Source organism: Hyperolius riggenbachi, chromosome 7 (assembly GCF_040937935.1).
Source record: "Hyperolius riggenbachi isolate aHypRig1 chromosome 7, aHypRig1.pri, whole genome shotgun sequence".
In the NCBI taxonomy this organism is placed as follows: domain Eukaryota; kingdom Metazoa; phylum Chordata; class Amphibia; order Anura; family Hyperoliidae; genus Hyperolius; species Hyperolius riggenbachi.
Window position 1 is genome coordinate 278,842,043 of NC_090652.1, and position 17,486 is coordinate 278,859,528.

Genomic DNA, 17,486 nt, shown 5'->3' on the forward strand with positions numbered 1-17,486 from the left:
AGGAGGGCGGGTAACGAATACACAATTAGCAAGAGGAAAAAAAGCAAAAAAAAAAAAAAAAGAGTGAGGGAGGAAATTATGTCAGGATTAGCTTCATCCAAAGGTAACCAAGATGCAAACTGTCTAGAATAGGATTCTCTGCTTTTCTTTTATAAAATCCCCAGGAATCATAACGTGGACAGTGCAATATATCTGTTATGTGAGTAGAACTAGTATTTATCTACTTATATAGGAGTATTTTATTTCTAGGTTAGCATGGGTGTTGCTTGCTCTTTAAAGAGGAGCTGTAGTGAAAATTAAATGAATATAGTAAAAAAAAAAATATATAATAAGCAATTTTATTTATTATGTTTAGATTATTTAGTCAGAGTTTGCCCATTGCAAAAAATTTCCTCTCTGATTTACATCCTGCAATTGATCACCGGTGGTGAAATCTTTAGTCCTGCCAGGTGATCTATACTGAATGTTCATTAATGAGAGTTCTATGCACAGAGGGAGATACTGCTTGCTTGGCAGCTGGAAAAAGACGTTATTTCTCACAATGTAACGAGGTTTACAGACAGAAAACTGTCAGGACCATGGTCATGACATCACACTGTAGGAGGGGTTTCACCACAATATCAGCCATACAGAGCCCCCTGATGATCTATTTGAGAAAAGGATAAGATTTCTCATGGGAAAGAGGGTATTGGCTACTGATAGGGATTAAGTTCAATCCTTGGTTACAGTTCCTCTTGAAGCTTGCACCCGTTATGCTGGCATAACCTTCGCTATGATAGTTGTATTATGCAGGCAGGTGATTGAGATATTACCGTTTTCACATCATTTGTGCCGATGATGCCTCCGATCTCGCCCAGGTCCCTCAGCAGCAGGTTCAGGATCTCTGTGGCTCTCTTCTTCTGGTGGCTGCTGAGTTCTTGCAGTTGGTGAAGCTCACGCTGTGTTGCCATCAGGCTGGTCTGTAAAGAGTTCAGTTACAATCATATAGCAGTTTATTGTGCTGCAAGAAGCTCCGTTTTGTTCATCAGCCAACAAACCTCTAATAATACACTATAAAGAGCAGCGATCTGTACCCGAGCAGTGACGCAACACAAGGTAAAATGGGGACCAGGAGTTCAAGGACACAATCTTGCATGGCTGATTTTATACCCCACCCCCCAAATTTAACTTTCTTTAGCTCAATTCGCAGCTTAGCGGCAGGGAGAGTAGGTTAAGGTGGGGGAGGTCTTGATGTTAGTCAGTCATCGGTAGAGGGTGGTCTTAGGGTTAGGCAGCGGTAGAGGGTGGTCTTAGGGTTAGGCAGCGATAGAGGGTGGTCTTAGGGTTAGGCAGCGATAGAGGGAGGTCTTAGGGGTAGGCAGCGATAGAGGGAGGTCTTAGGGTTAGGCAGCGATAGAGGGAGGTCTTAGGGTTAGGCAGCGATAGAGGGAGGTCTTAGGGTTAGGCAGCGATAGAGGGAGGTCTTAGGGTTAGGCAGCGATAGAGGGAGGTCTTAGGGTTAGGCAGCGATAGAGGGAGGTCTTAGGGTTAGGCAGCGATAGAGGGAGGTCTTAGGGTTAGGCAGCGATAGAGGGAGGTCTTAGGGTTAGGCAGCGATAGAGGGAGGTCTTAGGGTTAGGCAGCGATAGAGGGAGGTCTTAGGGTTAGGCAGCGATAGAGGGAGGTCTTAGGGTTAGGCAGCGATAGAGGGAGGTCTTAGGGTTAGGCAGCGATAGAGGGAGGTCTTAGGGTTAGGCAGCCTGGTAAGTGTATGGCCACCTTAAAGGGAATCTGTAGGAAAAAATTATGATATAATGATTTGTATGTGTGTAGTAGAGCTAAGAAATAAAACATTAGTAGCAAAGAAAGTCTCATTGTTCTCCAGTACAGGAAGAGTTAAGAAACCTCACTTGCTATCTATACAAAAGAGCTTCTCTGAGCTCTCCAGTTGGCCATAGTGCTTTTTTTTCTGAAGCACTTATACTTCAAAGAAAGAGTGACAGGCAGCTACAGATAAAGTTTTATTGCAGGGGACTTCAAAGGGTGATTAGCCCTGCTTGCTTTGTTGTTTAAAATATAGAGTATAGTTTGTAAACTGCAAATATTAGAGAATGATGCAATATTACAAAAAAAGCTGCACAACAAAATAAAAATATGAGAGACTCTTTTCTTTGTTAGTAACATTCTACCAATTATCCATACTACACATACAATTCATTATATCATAAGGTTTTTTTCCGTTTCAGTGTCACTTTAAGAACCACTTTATCCGAGGATTGTTCCCGGTTTCTTGTCATATTTTCCACTATTTCTGTCTTCAGAGAGTGGAGAACAAAACTATCTGATTACAGCTATGTGCGGACTCTACCCTATATACTTTTCCATACTATACAAGTACATTCTATACTGCAAATAGACTGTTCCCTATACTGGTGCTGTCTTTCTAGTTATCTACAGCTACCCAGATCCAAGAGATTCATTCTCAGCATGACAGCTTCATCTCACAGAGAATAAAACACTTGAGCCTGAAACACATTTTGCTGGGAGATGGAAAAGCTTAATGTTCAGAACACACATCACTGGGACAGATTGCGGGAAGATGCTCCTAGCTAGGCTCAACACTTCCAGATAATAGAAGGCAGGAGATGAATGGCCAATATATCTAATACAAGCTGCAAAACTGATAAGAAGCGTACGGTTTATCATCTGACGCCATTCTTGTTCACAGAGGTCACTTATTTTGTGTCTCAAACTACTGAAACTTATTTTTATGAACAAAGAGCGAGAAACTGGAAACTAAAATCTAGTGTTGGCATGGTGAAGTTGTTCAAATTAGCAACTTAATTCTGAATTAGTCCGATTAGAACCTGAAACTTCATACATGCGCACCGTGGCTGGGAGTGTTCACTCAACCTTGTCGTCGCCCATGCCTGCTGCACTCCATGTCACATTCCAGCTCTATGATACTTCTTGCTTGTGGCTGTGAAGCAGGAAGTATTGGAGAGCTGGGACACAACGTGGAGGGCAGTGCACAGAGATGGCAACAAAGGTGAGTTAACCCGCCTCCATGTATGAAGATTCATGTTCTAAATTAAAACACTTCGACGCCACTAAAATCCAAACATTCCAAAAGAAAGGGACAGTGCCATAAACCTCTGTACTGTTGCACATTGTGATTTAGACTGACTGGGATTTTTTTTAACAAGTTCCAAAGTGCATAAGAGGTTGAGGCTGCTGGCATGCTCCGGGAACAGGCTACGGTCAGAGCAGAGGCAGAGAATAGGAGTAGCTGGTTAATCTGATAACCAGCTATATGGGCAGAGCAAAGAGCATGAAACTTGTCACTAGTTGGTCAGTAGCAGGCTATGGTCAGAGCACAGGTGGTGAGAATGGGGACTGAGAGCTGAGTAACAGGCTATGGTCAGAGTACAGGTGGTGAGCAGTGGCGTAGCTAAGGAGCTGTGGGCCCGATGCAGGTTTTACAATGGGGCCCCCCAAGCACTCTATACATGACAATTGATACGGCGCACCAAAACCTGCCAATGACAACTACAGTGTCAGAGGTGCAAGAAGGGGATGGGGACAGTTTGTTAATGATTACCACTATTCTAAGTATCTATAGAAGTGATTATTATGATCACAGGACCAATAGAGAGCTAATACTGGGGTTGAGGGAGAGCCCTTTGGGGCCCCTCTGGCCCAAGGGCCCCGATGCGGTCGCTACCTCTGCACCCCCTATTGCTACGCCCCTGGTGGTGAGAATGGTCACTGAGAGCTGAGTAACAGGCTATGGTCAGAGTACAGGTGGTAAGAATGGTCACTGAAAGCTGAGTAACAGGCTATGGTCAGAGTACAGGTGGTGAGAATGGTCACTGAGAGCTGAGTAACAGGCTATGGTCAGAGCACAGGTAGTGAGAATGGTCACTGAGAGCTGAGTAACAGGCTATGGTCAGAGCACAGGTGGTGAGAATGGTCACTGAGAGCTGAGTAAGAGGCTATGGTCAGAGCACAGGTGGTGAGAATGGGGGCTGAGAGCTGAGTAACAGGCTATGGTCAGAGCACAGGTGGTGAGAATGGGGGCTGAGAGCTGAGTAACAAGCTATGGTCAAAGCACAGATGGTGAGAATGGGGGCTGGGAACTGAGTAACAGGCTATGGTCAGAGCACAGGTGGTGAGAATGGTCGCTGAGAGCTGAGTAACAGGCTATGGCCAGAGCCCAGGTGGTGAGAATGGGGGCTGTGAGCTGAGTAACAGGCTTAGAGTACATTTGAAATCGGCGCCGGTAGACTTGGGCGCAGGATACAGCGTTATATGGCTGATCCTGCTTCTGCACAAGTCCGGGCCGATTAATTTACTATTCCCCCTCCAGGCCGACATGGATAGTGGGGGAATGAAATAATTCGGCTTCCAGCGATTGCTGGAGGCCGAATTATTATGTTTTTAAGCAACCTCGGCTCCGTCTTCTGACGGAGCCGACGTTACTCACTGAGCGCTTCAATAGGAATGATTCCTATTGAAGTCTATGGAGGCGCCGGCTGCGCCCAAATCTAGCAGCGCTGAAAAGCACTGCTCCGACAGGCTATGGTCAGAGCACAGGACAGGTCACAGAGGCTGAGAATGGTGGTAAATAGTTGTGTAACAGACTATGGTCAAAGCATAAAGGACAAGAATAGGGGTACACAGTCAGGCAACTAACCATGGTTAGAACAGAAAAAAAAAGGTCAGAGATGGTCAATGAGATGATAATTTTTCCAACTTGAATGTAAATCAAATGCAATTGCTATATTGCTGGGAATTGGCCCAATCAATGTGTTTGCTGCCGATTTGGCCTGGCCAACGTGTATGCAGTTTGCATGCAAGCCAGAAATATTAGAATCTCATTAACCATCTGTAGTTGTGGCTATAACACGTGACAGATCTGATGGTGTCTGCTGCAGTCATAGATAGCACAGGAATCTGTATCGTAGCCACTAGATGGTAGCAGTGCTCATTAAATAAATGTAGCCCTGGGTGGAGAGGAAACCAGGGAGACGGTGACAAGGGCAGGTCAACTGAGATCTACAAGGTGAAGAGAATTCCAAGAAGGGCCACTGGTTTCAACACCGAATAAAAATGTCCCTCAAAAATGATGCAAACGTTTTCTTTAGCTGGATGGCCAACTAACCTATATAAATAAGTCTGCACACTACCTCCTACACCCGCGCCCACGGTGTGTGACGTCACACCCGCGCCCACATATATACGCCGGCAACCACATTGGGCGCATGTATGTGGATTTAGTACGGAGCCAGTGGCAGGCGCCAATAGGTAGAGTGTATTGCACGGGGTACATTTTACATTAGGGTGGTGACAGCAACGGCGGTTCCATCGCTTGTCCTGATCTTGAACGCCGTGCAATCGATCGAGCATGTCGGCCCTACATCTTGCATCATGTCCGATAGATACGTGCATCCAATTTTAGCCCAAAATCGGTTGCATCGTCAATCAGGCATGCTCTTGGCGGTACAGATTTTCATCTGATAATAAGTAAACCGGATGGTTGATCGGCGGCCAAGTCGCCTGATTTATGGAGACCTTTATAAAACAGAAAGGCAGCTCTGCTTGCTGGTTAGGACTATTACTGACAGCCATAAAACAAACTGCCAAATACTAAGGCCCCATTCACACTTAAGGTTTTATTACACTAGCGCTTTCAAAAGTTTGAAATCGCTGGCAAAACGCTCATGTGCCCATTCCTACTTGGGCGATTTGCGCCAATTACCGCAAATCGCGAAACACAAACGCGTAACCTGCACCATTTTCAGGCGATTTACCAGTGATCGTGTTCCAGCGCTATAGAAAAATCGCTGCACTGTCCAGTGATTTTTCTGTGTAAAATCGCGGAAAAATCACTCCCGCAAAATGCCTGCAAAAATCGCCGGCGTTTTGTGCTAAGTGTGAATAGGACCTAAAGGTGCTGTCAGGCAGGGCTGGCCTTTAACATGTGCAGCCTGTATGGGCTACCCAATGTGCCATGAGCAGAGCCAAAGAGAAATGCATTATGCTGGGCATACACGGCCCAGATTCTTCTCATCAATCGAGCCGCTGACGGCTCGATTGATAATTTCCGACATGTCCGATCACGCGGGGGATTGATTCCCGGCTCGATCCCTGCGGGCGGACAATAGGCAAAAACGAAGTGCTGATAAGCGCTGAGAAGGAAGTGCCCGCGGGGATGAGCGGTGACGCGCTAGCATCGAGCCGCTGGCATGCCTCCTTCTGAAGTTTTATATTGCCCTTAGTTGTGGAGTGCGCACCATTGCCAGAATTCTAGCGGTTTTATTTATGCAGGAAAAGATGTCATATGGATATGTGTTAAGTTTTAATGTTCTATGCAAAATTTCATTGTAAAGTGAAAAGTTAGAGTACTTTATACAGGATCTTCTCAAAAAATTAGCATATTGTGATAAAGTTCATTATTTTCTGTAATGTACTGATAAACATTAGACTTTAATATATTTTAGATTCAAATACACACAACTGAAGTAGTTCAAGCCTTTTATTGTTTTAATATTGATGATTTTGGCATACAGCTCATGAAAACCCAAATTTCCTATCTCAAAAAATTAGCATATTTCATCCGACCAATAAAAGAAAAGTGTTTTTAAAACAAAAAAAGTCAACCTTCAAATAATTATGTTCAGTTATGCAATCAATACTTGGTCGGGAATCCTTTTGCAGAAATGACTGTTTCAATGCGGCGTGGCATGGAAGCAATCAGCCTGTGGCACTGCTCAGGTGTTATGGAGGCCCAGGATGCTTCGATAGCGGTCTTAAGCTCATCCAGAGTGTTGGGTCTTGTGTCTCTCAACTTTCTCTTCATAATATCCCACAGATTCTCTATGGGGTTCAGGTCAGGAGAGTTGGCAGGCCAATTGAGCACAGTAATACCATGGTCAGTAAACCATTTATCAGTGGTTTTGGCACTGTGAGCAGGTACCAAGTCGTGCTGAAAAATGAAATCTTCATCTTCATAAAGCTTTTCAGCAGATGGAAGCATGAACCCACTTTTGAACCAGAAACAGCGGCAGAAGCGCCTGACCTGGGCTACAGAGAAGCAGCACTGGACTGTTGCTCAGTGGTCCAAAGTACTTTTTTCGGATGAAAGCAACTTTTACATGTCATTCGGATATCAAGGTGCCAGAGTCTGAAGGAAGACTGGGGAGAGGGAAATGCCAAAATGCCTGAAGTCCAGTGTCAAGTACCCACAGTCAGTGATGGTCTGGGGTGCCATGTCAGCTGCTGGTGTTGGTCCACTGTGTTTTATTAAGGGCAGGGTCAATGCAGCTAGCTATCTGGAGATTTCGGAGCACTTCATGCTTCCATATGCTGAAAAGCTTTATGGAGATGAAGATTTCATTTTTCAGCACGACCTGGAACCTGCTCACAGTGCCAAAACCACTGGTAAATGGTTTACTGACCATGGTATTACTGTGCTCAATTGGCCTGCCAACTCTCCTGAACTGAACCCCATAGAAAATCTGTGGGATATTGTGAAGAGAAAGTTGAGAGACGCAAGACCCAACACTCTGGATGAGCTTAAGGCCGCTATCGAAGCATCCTGGGCCTCCATAACACCTGAGCAGTGCCACGGGCTGATTGCCTCCATGCCACGCCGCATTGAAGCAGTCATTTCTGCAAAAGGATTCCCTACCAAGTATTGAGTGCATAACTGAACATAATTATTTGAAGGTTGACTTTTTTTGTTTTAAAAACACTTTTCTTTTATTGGTCGGATGAAATATGCTAATTTTTTGAGATAGGAAATTTGGGTTTTCATGAGCTGTATGCCAAAATCATCAATATTAAAACAATAAAAGGCTTGAACTACTTCAGTTGTGTGTATTTGAATCTAAAATATATTAAAGTCTAATGTTTATCAGTACATTACAGAAAATAATGAACTTTATCACAATATGCTAATTTTTTGAGAAGATCCTGTATTGCTCTGTGACGTAGCATATTCCAGGCTGTGAGGCCTATAAGATTATTCTAGTTACAAAAAGTCAGAGCATTCTTGTTTATGCTAGTGCGTGGCCTTGACATTTAAAGAGGCTTCTGTGTGAAAACAGAAAAGCAAGTTAAACTTACATTACTGCAGTAATTATAAATGCACATATTTATTACACACAGATATTGTTAATCTAAATATTAATGATCAATACAGACCCTTTAAAGAAAGAAATAGTTATTGTTAAACCCTATATAATAGAATCTATTACTCTGAAAGATATTTAAAATCTGTAGTCTACCCGTGGAAGATGAGAAAGTAAAACTTTTATAAGATTGTTTCAACTTGTAAGCTAGACAATTGTTGACATGTCCCGTGGCTTGAAGGCCATTACAGCCAGCAAGAATATAATGCCATGTTTTGACTATGATTGTCCTTTGGAATGTCAGTAAGTTCCAAGGTTTTTGTATTGTCCCGTATTTAGGACGATGATGCCATCTGGTGGTTTCATACTTTTTATAAAATCAACATTATTAATAGATTGTTATTTGTTATGAAATGCTGACCTCTGCAGGTGGACATTATATTTATTTTATAAGAAAGAAATTTATATTATTAAGATTTAATATGTAATTATTCCTTATATGATTCATTGTTTTAAGAAGAATTATATAATAAGCTTTATATTTAAATAAGTATATTAGAAGCCCTGTATGTTTTAATAAGCCTTAAATTGATGAAGGTTCTTGCAGGTCTGTGTTAGTGTCAATCTGACCTGGGAAAGTACCAAGACATTCCAACATAATTAACAGGGAACACTTTATCAGAAATGCGTCATGAATGACATTGTTTAGTCTCCATGTCTGGGTCAGCCAACAGACAAGAGGGCTGTTGACGTCCATTTTTAATTACGTGCGTCAGAAATGACCTAAACAAAATGTCAAGCACTCCAAATGACGTTAATTCCCACAAGATAAGGTAATTAAGAATTTATAAACAATAATATTGTGATTTAGGTATTCAAAACATAGATAGCGTTTGACGCACGGAAGCTTTAGCCAATCAGAGTCTGGGATCCAGGGAAAGTCCAGATTAGGCAGCCATATTGCCTCCAACCCCTATAAAAGTAGGGCCTGAAAGCTCATAGTTTGCAGAAGCCCAACAATCTCCTGAGAAGACACATGAGGCAGAAGCTACCTTCCCACAAGTGGTTCTAGATGCTGAAGAGATGACAGAGAAGGGGTAATATGCTTAATATTCTGGTGATTTACTTTATTAATTTTTCAGCATTAAGTTTTATTAAGATGTTAGCAAGAAGTTTTTTTAGAAGCTATTTTTTATGCTATTTCTTTAAGAAGATTACTACAAGTTTTACACAGCTATTGATACAGATGAGACTACTTTTGATCTTATTCTACATAACACAACTGTTATATTCTTTTTTGAATGTGCTTAGAAGATTGATAATCGCTTGGCTCTAAAGCCTTGATGAGATGGAATACTGTTAGAAGGAAACACTACTTGGAACTGTTCATATTTTGTATATATGCTGTATGATAAGCAAATACAATTTTTTATATAAAATCATATACTGAGTGCTCTGATTCATTTCAAGGTATACCGGCAATCTATAATTACTGTTATAGAGGGTTCATACCCCACTATGCCGGTTTTATATGATAGCAACGCTTTAAAGGGGAACTGAAGAGAGAGGTATATGGAGGCTGTCAGGTTTATTTCCTTTTAATCAATACCAGTTGCCTGGCAGCCCTGCTGGTCTATTTCTCTGCAGTAGTATCTGATTAAAACCAGAAACAAGCATGCAGCTAGTCTTGTCAGATCAGACTTATAAGTCTGAACCACTGAAACACCTGATCTGCTGCATGCTTGTTCAGGGGCTATGGCTAATAGTATTAGAGGCAGAGGATCAGCAGAGCTGCCAGGCAACTGGTATTGCTTAAAAGGAAATAAACATGACAGCCTCCATATACCTCTCTCTTCAGTTCCCCTTTAAGGGCTGGTCCTTTACTGAGTTAGCAATCATGAAAAAGGCAAAAACCGCTCAGGTTTTTGACACCATGGCATCTCTTTTCTCTAGCAACATAATGGAGTACAGCATACATGCACAAGGATTGCCATGCGCAGATATTAGCACTCGATGTCTCAGGAAACGGTTTGGGGATAAAATGTTACTCTGCCATAGCAGAGCAGAGCGTCTGTACAGTTTCTAAAGGAAATGGAGGAGGGGTGATTGTGCAGTGCAAAATGGCACAGCTTCCTGTGGCAGGGCTAAGGTAAGGAAACAATGCATTCAGGGGTTGCTGTTTAAAAAAGACCCTGAACAGAGGTGAAAAAAGGAAATCTGGACTTACCTGGGGCTTCCTCCAGCACCCCATAGCCCGCGAGGTCCCTTGGTGTCCTCTGGGTCTTGCTGGCGGCTCCGGTAGGCTCCGGTAGATGCGAGACTTTGGCCAAAGTCAGGCATCTGGCGCGTCATCACACCCGTCAACGGGGTGCAAGGGTCCAGCGCATGCGTGGTATTGGAAAGACTGAACCGCGCATGCGCAGAACCCTTACGGTGACGGGCGCAATGACACGCTGGGTGTCTGGATGGGCCGCGCAGCTGAAGTCGCCAGGTTTAGGTTTAGGGAGACACCAGCAAGACCACGGAGGGGACCCAGAGGACACCAAGGTATCTCGCAGGCTACGGTAGCTGGAGGAAACCCCATGGTATATTCAGATTTCCTTTTTCTTTTCTTTAACTCTGCTCAGGGTTCGCTTGAAAAATCAGATATGCACAATCTTTAAGGCCCTCTTTACACTTGCATAAAAAAAAAAAAAAAAAAAAAAAAAAAAAAACGGTGGTGCATTACCCTATTTTACCACAAGGTAACACAATGGCAATGCAAATCAATGGGGCCAAGCACAGTTACCACGTTGTGTTACGCTAGAAGTTCCCTATCCAACGCCGAGCCGACACAGTCAACAGAGTGTTACCGGCCGACTTACACAGCGACGGCGGAAGTAATGCAAGTCAATGGGCGATATATACATTTTAAAAAGGTTGCTGGTACAAAGCATGCCCTGGACGGGAAAACCCAGGAATACCGGTGACGTACCTTGCTGACATCGTCCTGTACGTAACTGGGTGAGGGGTGGTGAGTACGTCACTGGGTGAGGGGTGGTGATGGGCTCGCGGGAGCACCATGCAAATGACCGCCTGTGCGCTCTGCTGCAGGGTAATATGTTAGTCATTTTGTGCGTTGCGGTGCAGTGGGGGCAGGGCATCATATCGCAAACACACTTCGAGTGTAAAGCCGGCCTCAACGAGCTTGAGGGTCACCCGTATGCACACTGGATTCTCAGCCAAGTAGACTCCTAACGGACGAGTTTATTATAGCGTGTGTACACTGCTAAACCCTACAGTCCAGGGGATGAGGACACCCTCTGCTAAACTATGCAAAGGCACAAATACACCGTTTTAACTTAAAACAATTGATACAAATTACAAAAAGAAATATGGATTGTCCAAGAGAGATGGTCAGCGAGATACTAATAATTTCATCTAGCATACATAAGAAAATCTGTAGGATACTTGGAACCCGGGCAATCAAAATAGAAAGGAAGTTAATTTAACTGGTCCAATTCTAATCTTCATGAAAGATGGGTTTAATGTATGTGCAAGCCAGAATGATTAGAAGCTTATTGACCATCTCTGGTCCTGGATGATGCTCTTCAAAACATCTACCTCAAGAACCAGATAGGCATCAGGGTACAATTAGCACAGCACATGAAATATGGCAAATCAATCTACTGAATAGACATAGCTGGTAGATCTGCTCCTCTTTAGGCCTTCCTAGTCTGACTAACCAACAGTCCTACCACTGAAGACAATCCAGAAGAAGGAGCAGTTTGGGGCTTCAACAAGATGGCCATTCCTGGAGGGTCGATGTGAAATCACTTGCGATAAGAAGCATAATAAGCAGGCCTGGAATTGTATAAACAGATCTATTCCCAGACTTCCTACCGTCTTCTGTGTCAGCTCATCCGTCAGCTGCTCGTTGGCTTTGGTTTTGTCCTCCACTTCCTGAGACTTCTGGTCGTAATTGACAGCCAGTTCTTCCAGGGCCTGGAGCACCTCCTTCACCTCATCCTTAGCAGCATCATTCTCGATCTGCAGGCGGGTCAGCTCCTCCTGTATCTTCTCATAATCTCTGCGGGTGGATGCCAGGAGCTAAGGAACAAAGGAGAACCATTGTATAAGAACATGAAGAGATCCAAGCAAGAAAGAAAGGGAACTTCCTAGACCAACACCAAGATTCCAACACTTCTGTGTCCACTAATTACTGCTAATTCCAGACCCCAAATCACCAGGTTATGCAGATTCTAGGCCACCAACACCATTTACCCCAGGACCTGTGGTTTCAGAGTCTATAACTACAGTACAAGGTCAGCTGTGGAGCAATGCATTGTAGGTGTACACAGGGTCACCATCAGAAATGTTCAGGCCCCATACTAGGCAAAGGTAAACCTACTGAGGCCCCCTCAATCCCCTCTAGCCCCACATGGCAAATCACAATCTTTGAAGGCCTGAACACACTGACCAAAGTAACCTATTTTCACACGCTCCCATGTCTAGGAGCCTTCTGCATATGCTCAGTTCACTAAGATTGTAACTGCACTTGCACAGAAAACTCCCAACAATGGGAGCACAATGGAGAAGGGGTGCAGCCCAGAACAATGCATGCCCACTGCCTCGCAACCCAGCTGGATTGTGCAAACTTCACAGGAGCACAAATGATTGTACTGGGGGGGGGGGGGGGGGGGGTTGTATCAAGGGAGCTGGAAGGAGTCCCAGGTAAGAAAAAGTCCTTTTCTCCCATTCATCTCAGGTTTCCTTTAATCACTAACTGACTAATGTGACTCTTGGATTAGCCTTCCAGCACCCCTCACCACATTAATGGGCAGCCCATGTGTGGCCCTGTTCTCCAGATTCACTTGGGCCCCATACAGAAGTCCCCCCCCTCCCCCGTGATGCCCTAAAGGCTGCCCTGGGTGTAGACAAGGACAGCAATATACTTTCTGCACTCACCAGTGCCAAGGTTGTGCGCTCTAGTGACTGCTTCACAAGTGCTTGGAGTCTGGATAAAAGTGCTATACGAAAACTGGAATTACTATTATCATCACCCTCCATTAAAGGACATTCGAGGTGAAAAACTATGAGCTAAACAATTGTATCTATCCTCCTCCTCCTAAAAAGGACTGTTTTAGTTACCCCACAGTTGTATTTTATGTTTTTACTGTTTCATTGTCTCTGCTCAATGACATATGCAGGGAAGTATGCCAGAGCTAAAATCTATTTATCCCTTTCCTGCTCTCAGAAGCCATTTCCTGCCAGGAAAGTGTTTTATGGCTGTAATTCCTTATTAGTGAGGGTTACACTACAGTCTGACCTGGTCCCGACCCAGACAAAAACTGTCACTTGCATACCTGATTTGTAACTCTTTCAGGCAGAGAAAGAAAGAAAAAAAAAAAAGGAACACAGCCTAGTTATTGGTGTGCTAGGCACTGTACATACACATGTCTATCTCAGGTCACTTGTCACCTCGGATGTACTTTAAGGGGAGTGAATAGGGTGCGAAGCGCGTGAGAAGCACAATTTGCATGAATAAAATAACCTACCTCGTCTTGATCGAGCATCTGTTGTTTTAACGTCTCAGCTAGTTGACTCTGTTGGTTGATCTCATCATCCTAGAAGAAGAATAAAACATGAAAAACGTGTATAACAAAGGTAAAAGGAACATTTAGAGGTTAAAAATAACTTTGGACAATGACATATTAGGATATTAGTAAACAGGCATTCACCTATTGCACAGCGCATTTAGCAATACATATACACTGAATAAACCTGGCTGGCTGCATCCTGCCATTCCTTACTGTCATAAGAACAAGATGTGCTTCTCCTGCACAAAGCTATCGATGGTCAGAGAGGGAATCTATTGCTTGACCACACGCTGCACAAGACGAGACAACATTTATACACTTGGGGGGACACTAGCCGTGGTCCGGTGGTGGTCAAAATATTAAATGCAGTTACCACTGAACAACCCGATCGAGCCCTTGCAAAAAAAAGTTTTTTTGCCATTCCTGACCCATTCAGCTAATTTCAGCTGGAAATTGCTAAAACCATTGCTCAGGCAACCCATGCTGCGCCACAGATTCTCTTGCGATTCGATAAAATTATCAAATCGCAAGGTCAATCAGGCCACAATGCCGACTTATGTGTGGGGACACTTACTCTTCGTGGCCAGATGTGGTGCTCAGTAGAGTCCTCTAAATGGTCATCCCATTTCTCTTTAGAGATGGATTAAAGGAAACCTAAAGTTCCTAAAACAAAAACAAAAAGACAAAACAAAACAAAAAGTTTCACTTACCTGAGGCTTCTGCTAGCCCCATGCAGTCGCCCTGTACCCCCACCGCCATGGACCATCCTCCATTCCCCCGCCATGACTACATTTTGCACATGTCCTCGTTCACGCTCCCGGCAGGTGCAGTACAAGGTTTTCTCGTACTGCACCTGAACAGGACGCCCCCGGCAACAGGACCGGGAACAAGGACGCGCGCGGCCAGGGCCGTGCAGGCACAGTGGCCATCGACTTGCAAGTCGGCAATAACAAAACTCAGCTGCAGCAGGGGACCAGACAATCGTTCAAGGATGGCGCAGGCACAGGACGGCTGCAGGGGGCTGACAGAAGCCCCAGGCAAGTACATTTTGTTTTTAAGTAGCTTTAGGTTTCCTTTAAGATATAATGGGGCCCTAGACAAGGTTATAGATTTGGGCCCCCCTTGTGGTCCTTTTGGTAAGATGAAGTGAAGAGAGGTCAACGAAAGTGGCAGGTGGGCCCCTTCACACCCACTTGGCCCCAATCACCTGCCTAGGTTGCCTGGTGGATGCTTCTGCTCTGCTTCTCCTGACTACACAGGGTTAATAGCCAAATTTACAAAAAGGGCTAGGATTCTTGAAGGTTTCCTTGCAGTCACATGACTGATGGCTGCTCCTCCAGGTCCAGCAGTTTAAAGGACAACCGAAGAGAGAGGTATATGGAGGCTGCCATATGTATTTCCTTTTAAGCAATACCAGTTGAATGGCAGCCCTGCTGACACTATACCTTTAATACTTTTAGCCATAGGCCCAGAACAAGCATGCAGCAGATCAGATGTTTCTGACATTGTCAGATCTGACAAGTTTAGCTGCATGCTTGTTTCTGGTGTTATTCAGGCACTACTGCAGCCAAATAGATCACCTGGCCACTGGTATTGTTTAAAAGAAAAATAGGCAGCCTCCATATTCATCTCACTTTAGCAGTCCTTTAAGACACACCTCTTAAAATGTATACAACTACAACAGAAGCCCAGCCCTTCTCGCGCCACTGGAAATAGGAGGAGCAGGAGGCGTGTCCACATTTTATATCGTATTATAGACTGACTGCTGTCTATTCTGCTACAAGTGTGGGGTGAAGGGACATGAATGTTCTAGAATTCCAAGCTTTGTTATATGCAGCTTACGGTCTCAGAGAGCACAGACCCAGGTCTCCGTAAGAAGACATCTGTACAGCTGGAACTATTTAAGCATCTCATTTAATTAGCGGTTCTGCTAATTACAGTTCGGAGTGATCACTACAGAGGGGATGGAGAACACTTGGTTTAATTATTGCACTCGGCAAACGTCTTCAGTGAGTGCGGCGAAACACATGATTATGATTCAGCGCACCACTATTATCACTTATTAGAGCGGCAGCAAAACCCTCGAGCCTCCAAAATTAAATACCCCTAAAAGGAGTTCAAGAGCAAGAGTATTATTACTATAATGAGTACTCTGATTAGTAAGCACACATCTGTAAACACATGAAATTATATCTAATATACAGACTGCGGAAAACCTCGCTCCAATTTAGGAGCAACTATGCTGTATACAGGTAGTCCCCGGTTAACGACTGTAGGTTCGTTCATAACTTGAATCTGTTCTCAAGTCAGAGCATAGTGCCATCTCTGTCCCCTGAACCTCCTCTGTGCCTCCCAGTGTCCCTCTCTGTGTCACCTCTGCCCTCTGTACCTGTTTATACAAGTTTAAAAGCCATTTGTTCTTTGATTATTTTTTTTTATCGATTTTCTCAAAAACTACAAGTCCAATTTGAAAATGTTTGTTTTTGACTTGTTCCCATGGAAACAGAGAATCCATGCCCTTCGTATCGGCAGGTCGTTTGTAAGTCAGGCGTTCGTAAGTCGGGGACTATCTGTACACTATCGTATGCCTTGCTGAAGGTGAAGTTCAGCTATACTAAAGCCTGGTATACACCTTCAATTTTCATTGGCCAATCACTGAAAAAATGATAACCTCCATGTAGAGTTTACCTACACAATTTGCTCATAATATTCAAAATCTATGAACCCTCGTACTACATGGAAGTGGTAAAATTGACCAATCAAAATTGAAGGTGTGTACCTGGCCCAAAGGACAACTGCAGTGAGAGGAATAAGAAAGCCGCCATATTTTTCTTCTTTTAAGCTATAACAGTAGCCTGACTATCCTACTGATCCTCTGCCTTTATTACTTTTAGCCATGGACCCTGATCAAGCATACAGCAGATCAGGCGTTTGACATTATTGTCGGATCTGACAAGATTAGCTGCATGCTTGTTTCTGGTGTCATTCAGAATGCAGGGATACATATCGATAATACGAAACAGTCTACTCCATAGGCACCTAGAATCCAAAGATACGGTAACTAATCCCTAATCACTTTGAGTTTAGACCTTAGAGACAAAGATATATAACGTATACACTCGCATATAAGCCGAGGTACCCACTTTTCCCTCAGAAACCAGGAAAAAGTGATTGACTTGCGTAGAAGCCCCCTCTCCATTATAGCCCACTCCACAGTAGCCAGATGTTACCCCAGTACAAGTCAGCCCCCCTCCTCATAGCCAGATGTGTCCCAGGATCATACAGCTGTGTCTCAAAGAAGCCACTAGATGGCATCATAGATATGAGACACAGCGATTGCCACACAGGAAGAATCCCCGATCATTACACAGCTGAGACATTGCTTGCTTGCATACTCCGCTCCACAAGCCGGGGACACAGGTAGTCTTGAGCAGAGCACTCTGCACACCATGTTGCAGGGGATGGTGGGCACTGACACAGCAGGGTGCCAGCTGGCAAGAGCAGGATCACTAGTGCACAATCCTTAAAGGGATACTGTAGGGGGGAGTCGGGGGAAAATGAGCTGAACTTACCCGGGGCTTCTAATGGTCGCCCACAGACATCCTGTGTTGGCGCAGCCACTCCCCGATGCTCCGGCCCCGCCTCCAGTTCACTTCTGGAATTTCTGACTTTAAAGTCAGAAAACCACTGCACCTGCGTTGCCGTGTCCTCGCTCCCGCTGATGTCACCAGGAGTGTACTGCGCAGACACAGACCATACTGGGCCTGCGCTGTGTGCTCTTGATGACATCAGC

The 17,486-nt window shown here is 44.2% G+C and overlaps 1 protein-coding gene across 1 annotated transcript in view; it reads right to left on the reverse strand.

Moving 5' to 3' along the window:
* KIF5C (kinesin family member 5C) overlaps positions 1 to 17,486 on the reverse strand; it is a 148,244-nt gene that overhangs the window by 47,972 nt on the left and 82,786 nt on the right. The window contains exons 13-15 of the mRNA XM_068245840.1: positions 13,652 to 13,720; positions 11,997 to 12,203; positions 813 to 959 (exon numbers count right to left, since the gene is read on the reverse strand). Of these exons, the coding sequence (XP_068101941.1) occupies positions 813 to 959; positions 11,997 to 12,203; positions 13,652 to 13,720 (423 nt within the window). The remainder of the gene's footprint in view (positions 1 to 812; positions 960 to 11,996; positions 12,204 to 13,651; positions 13,721 to 17,486) is intronic.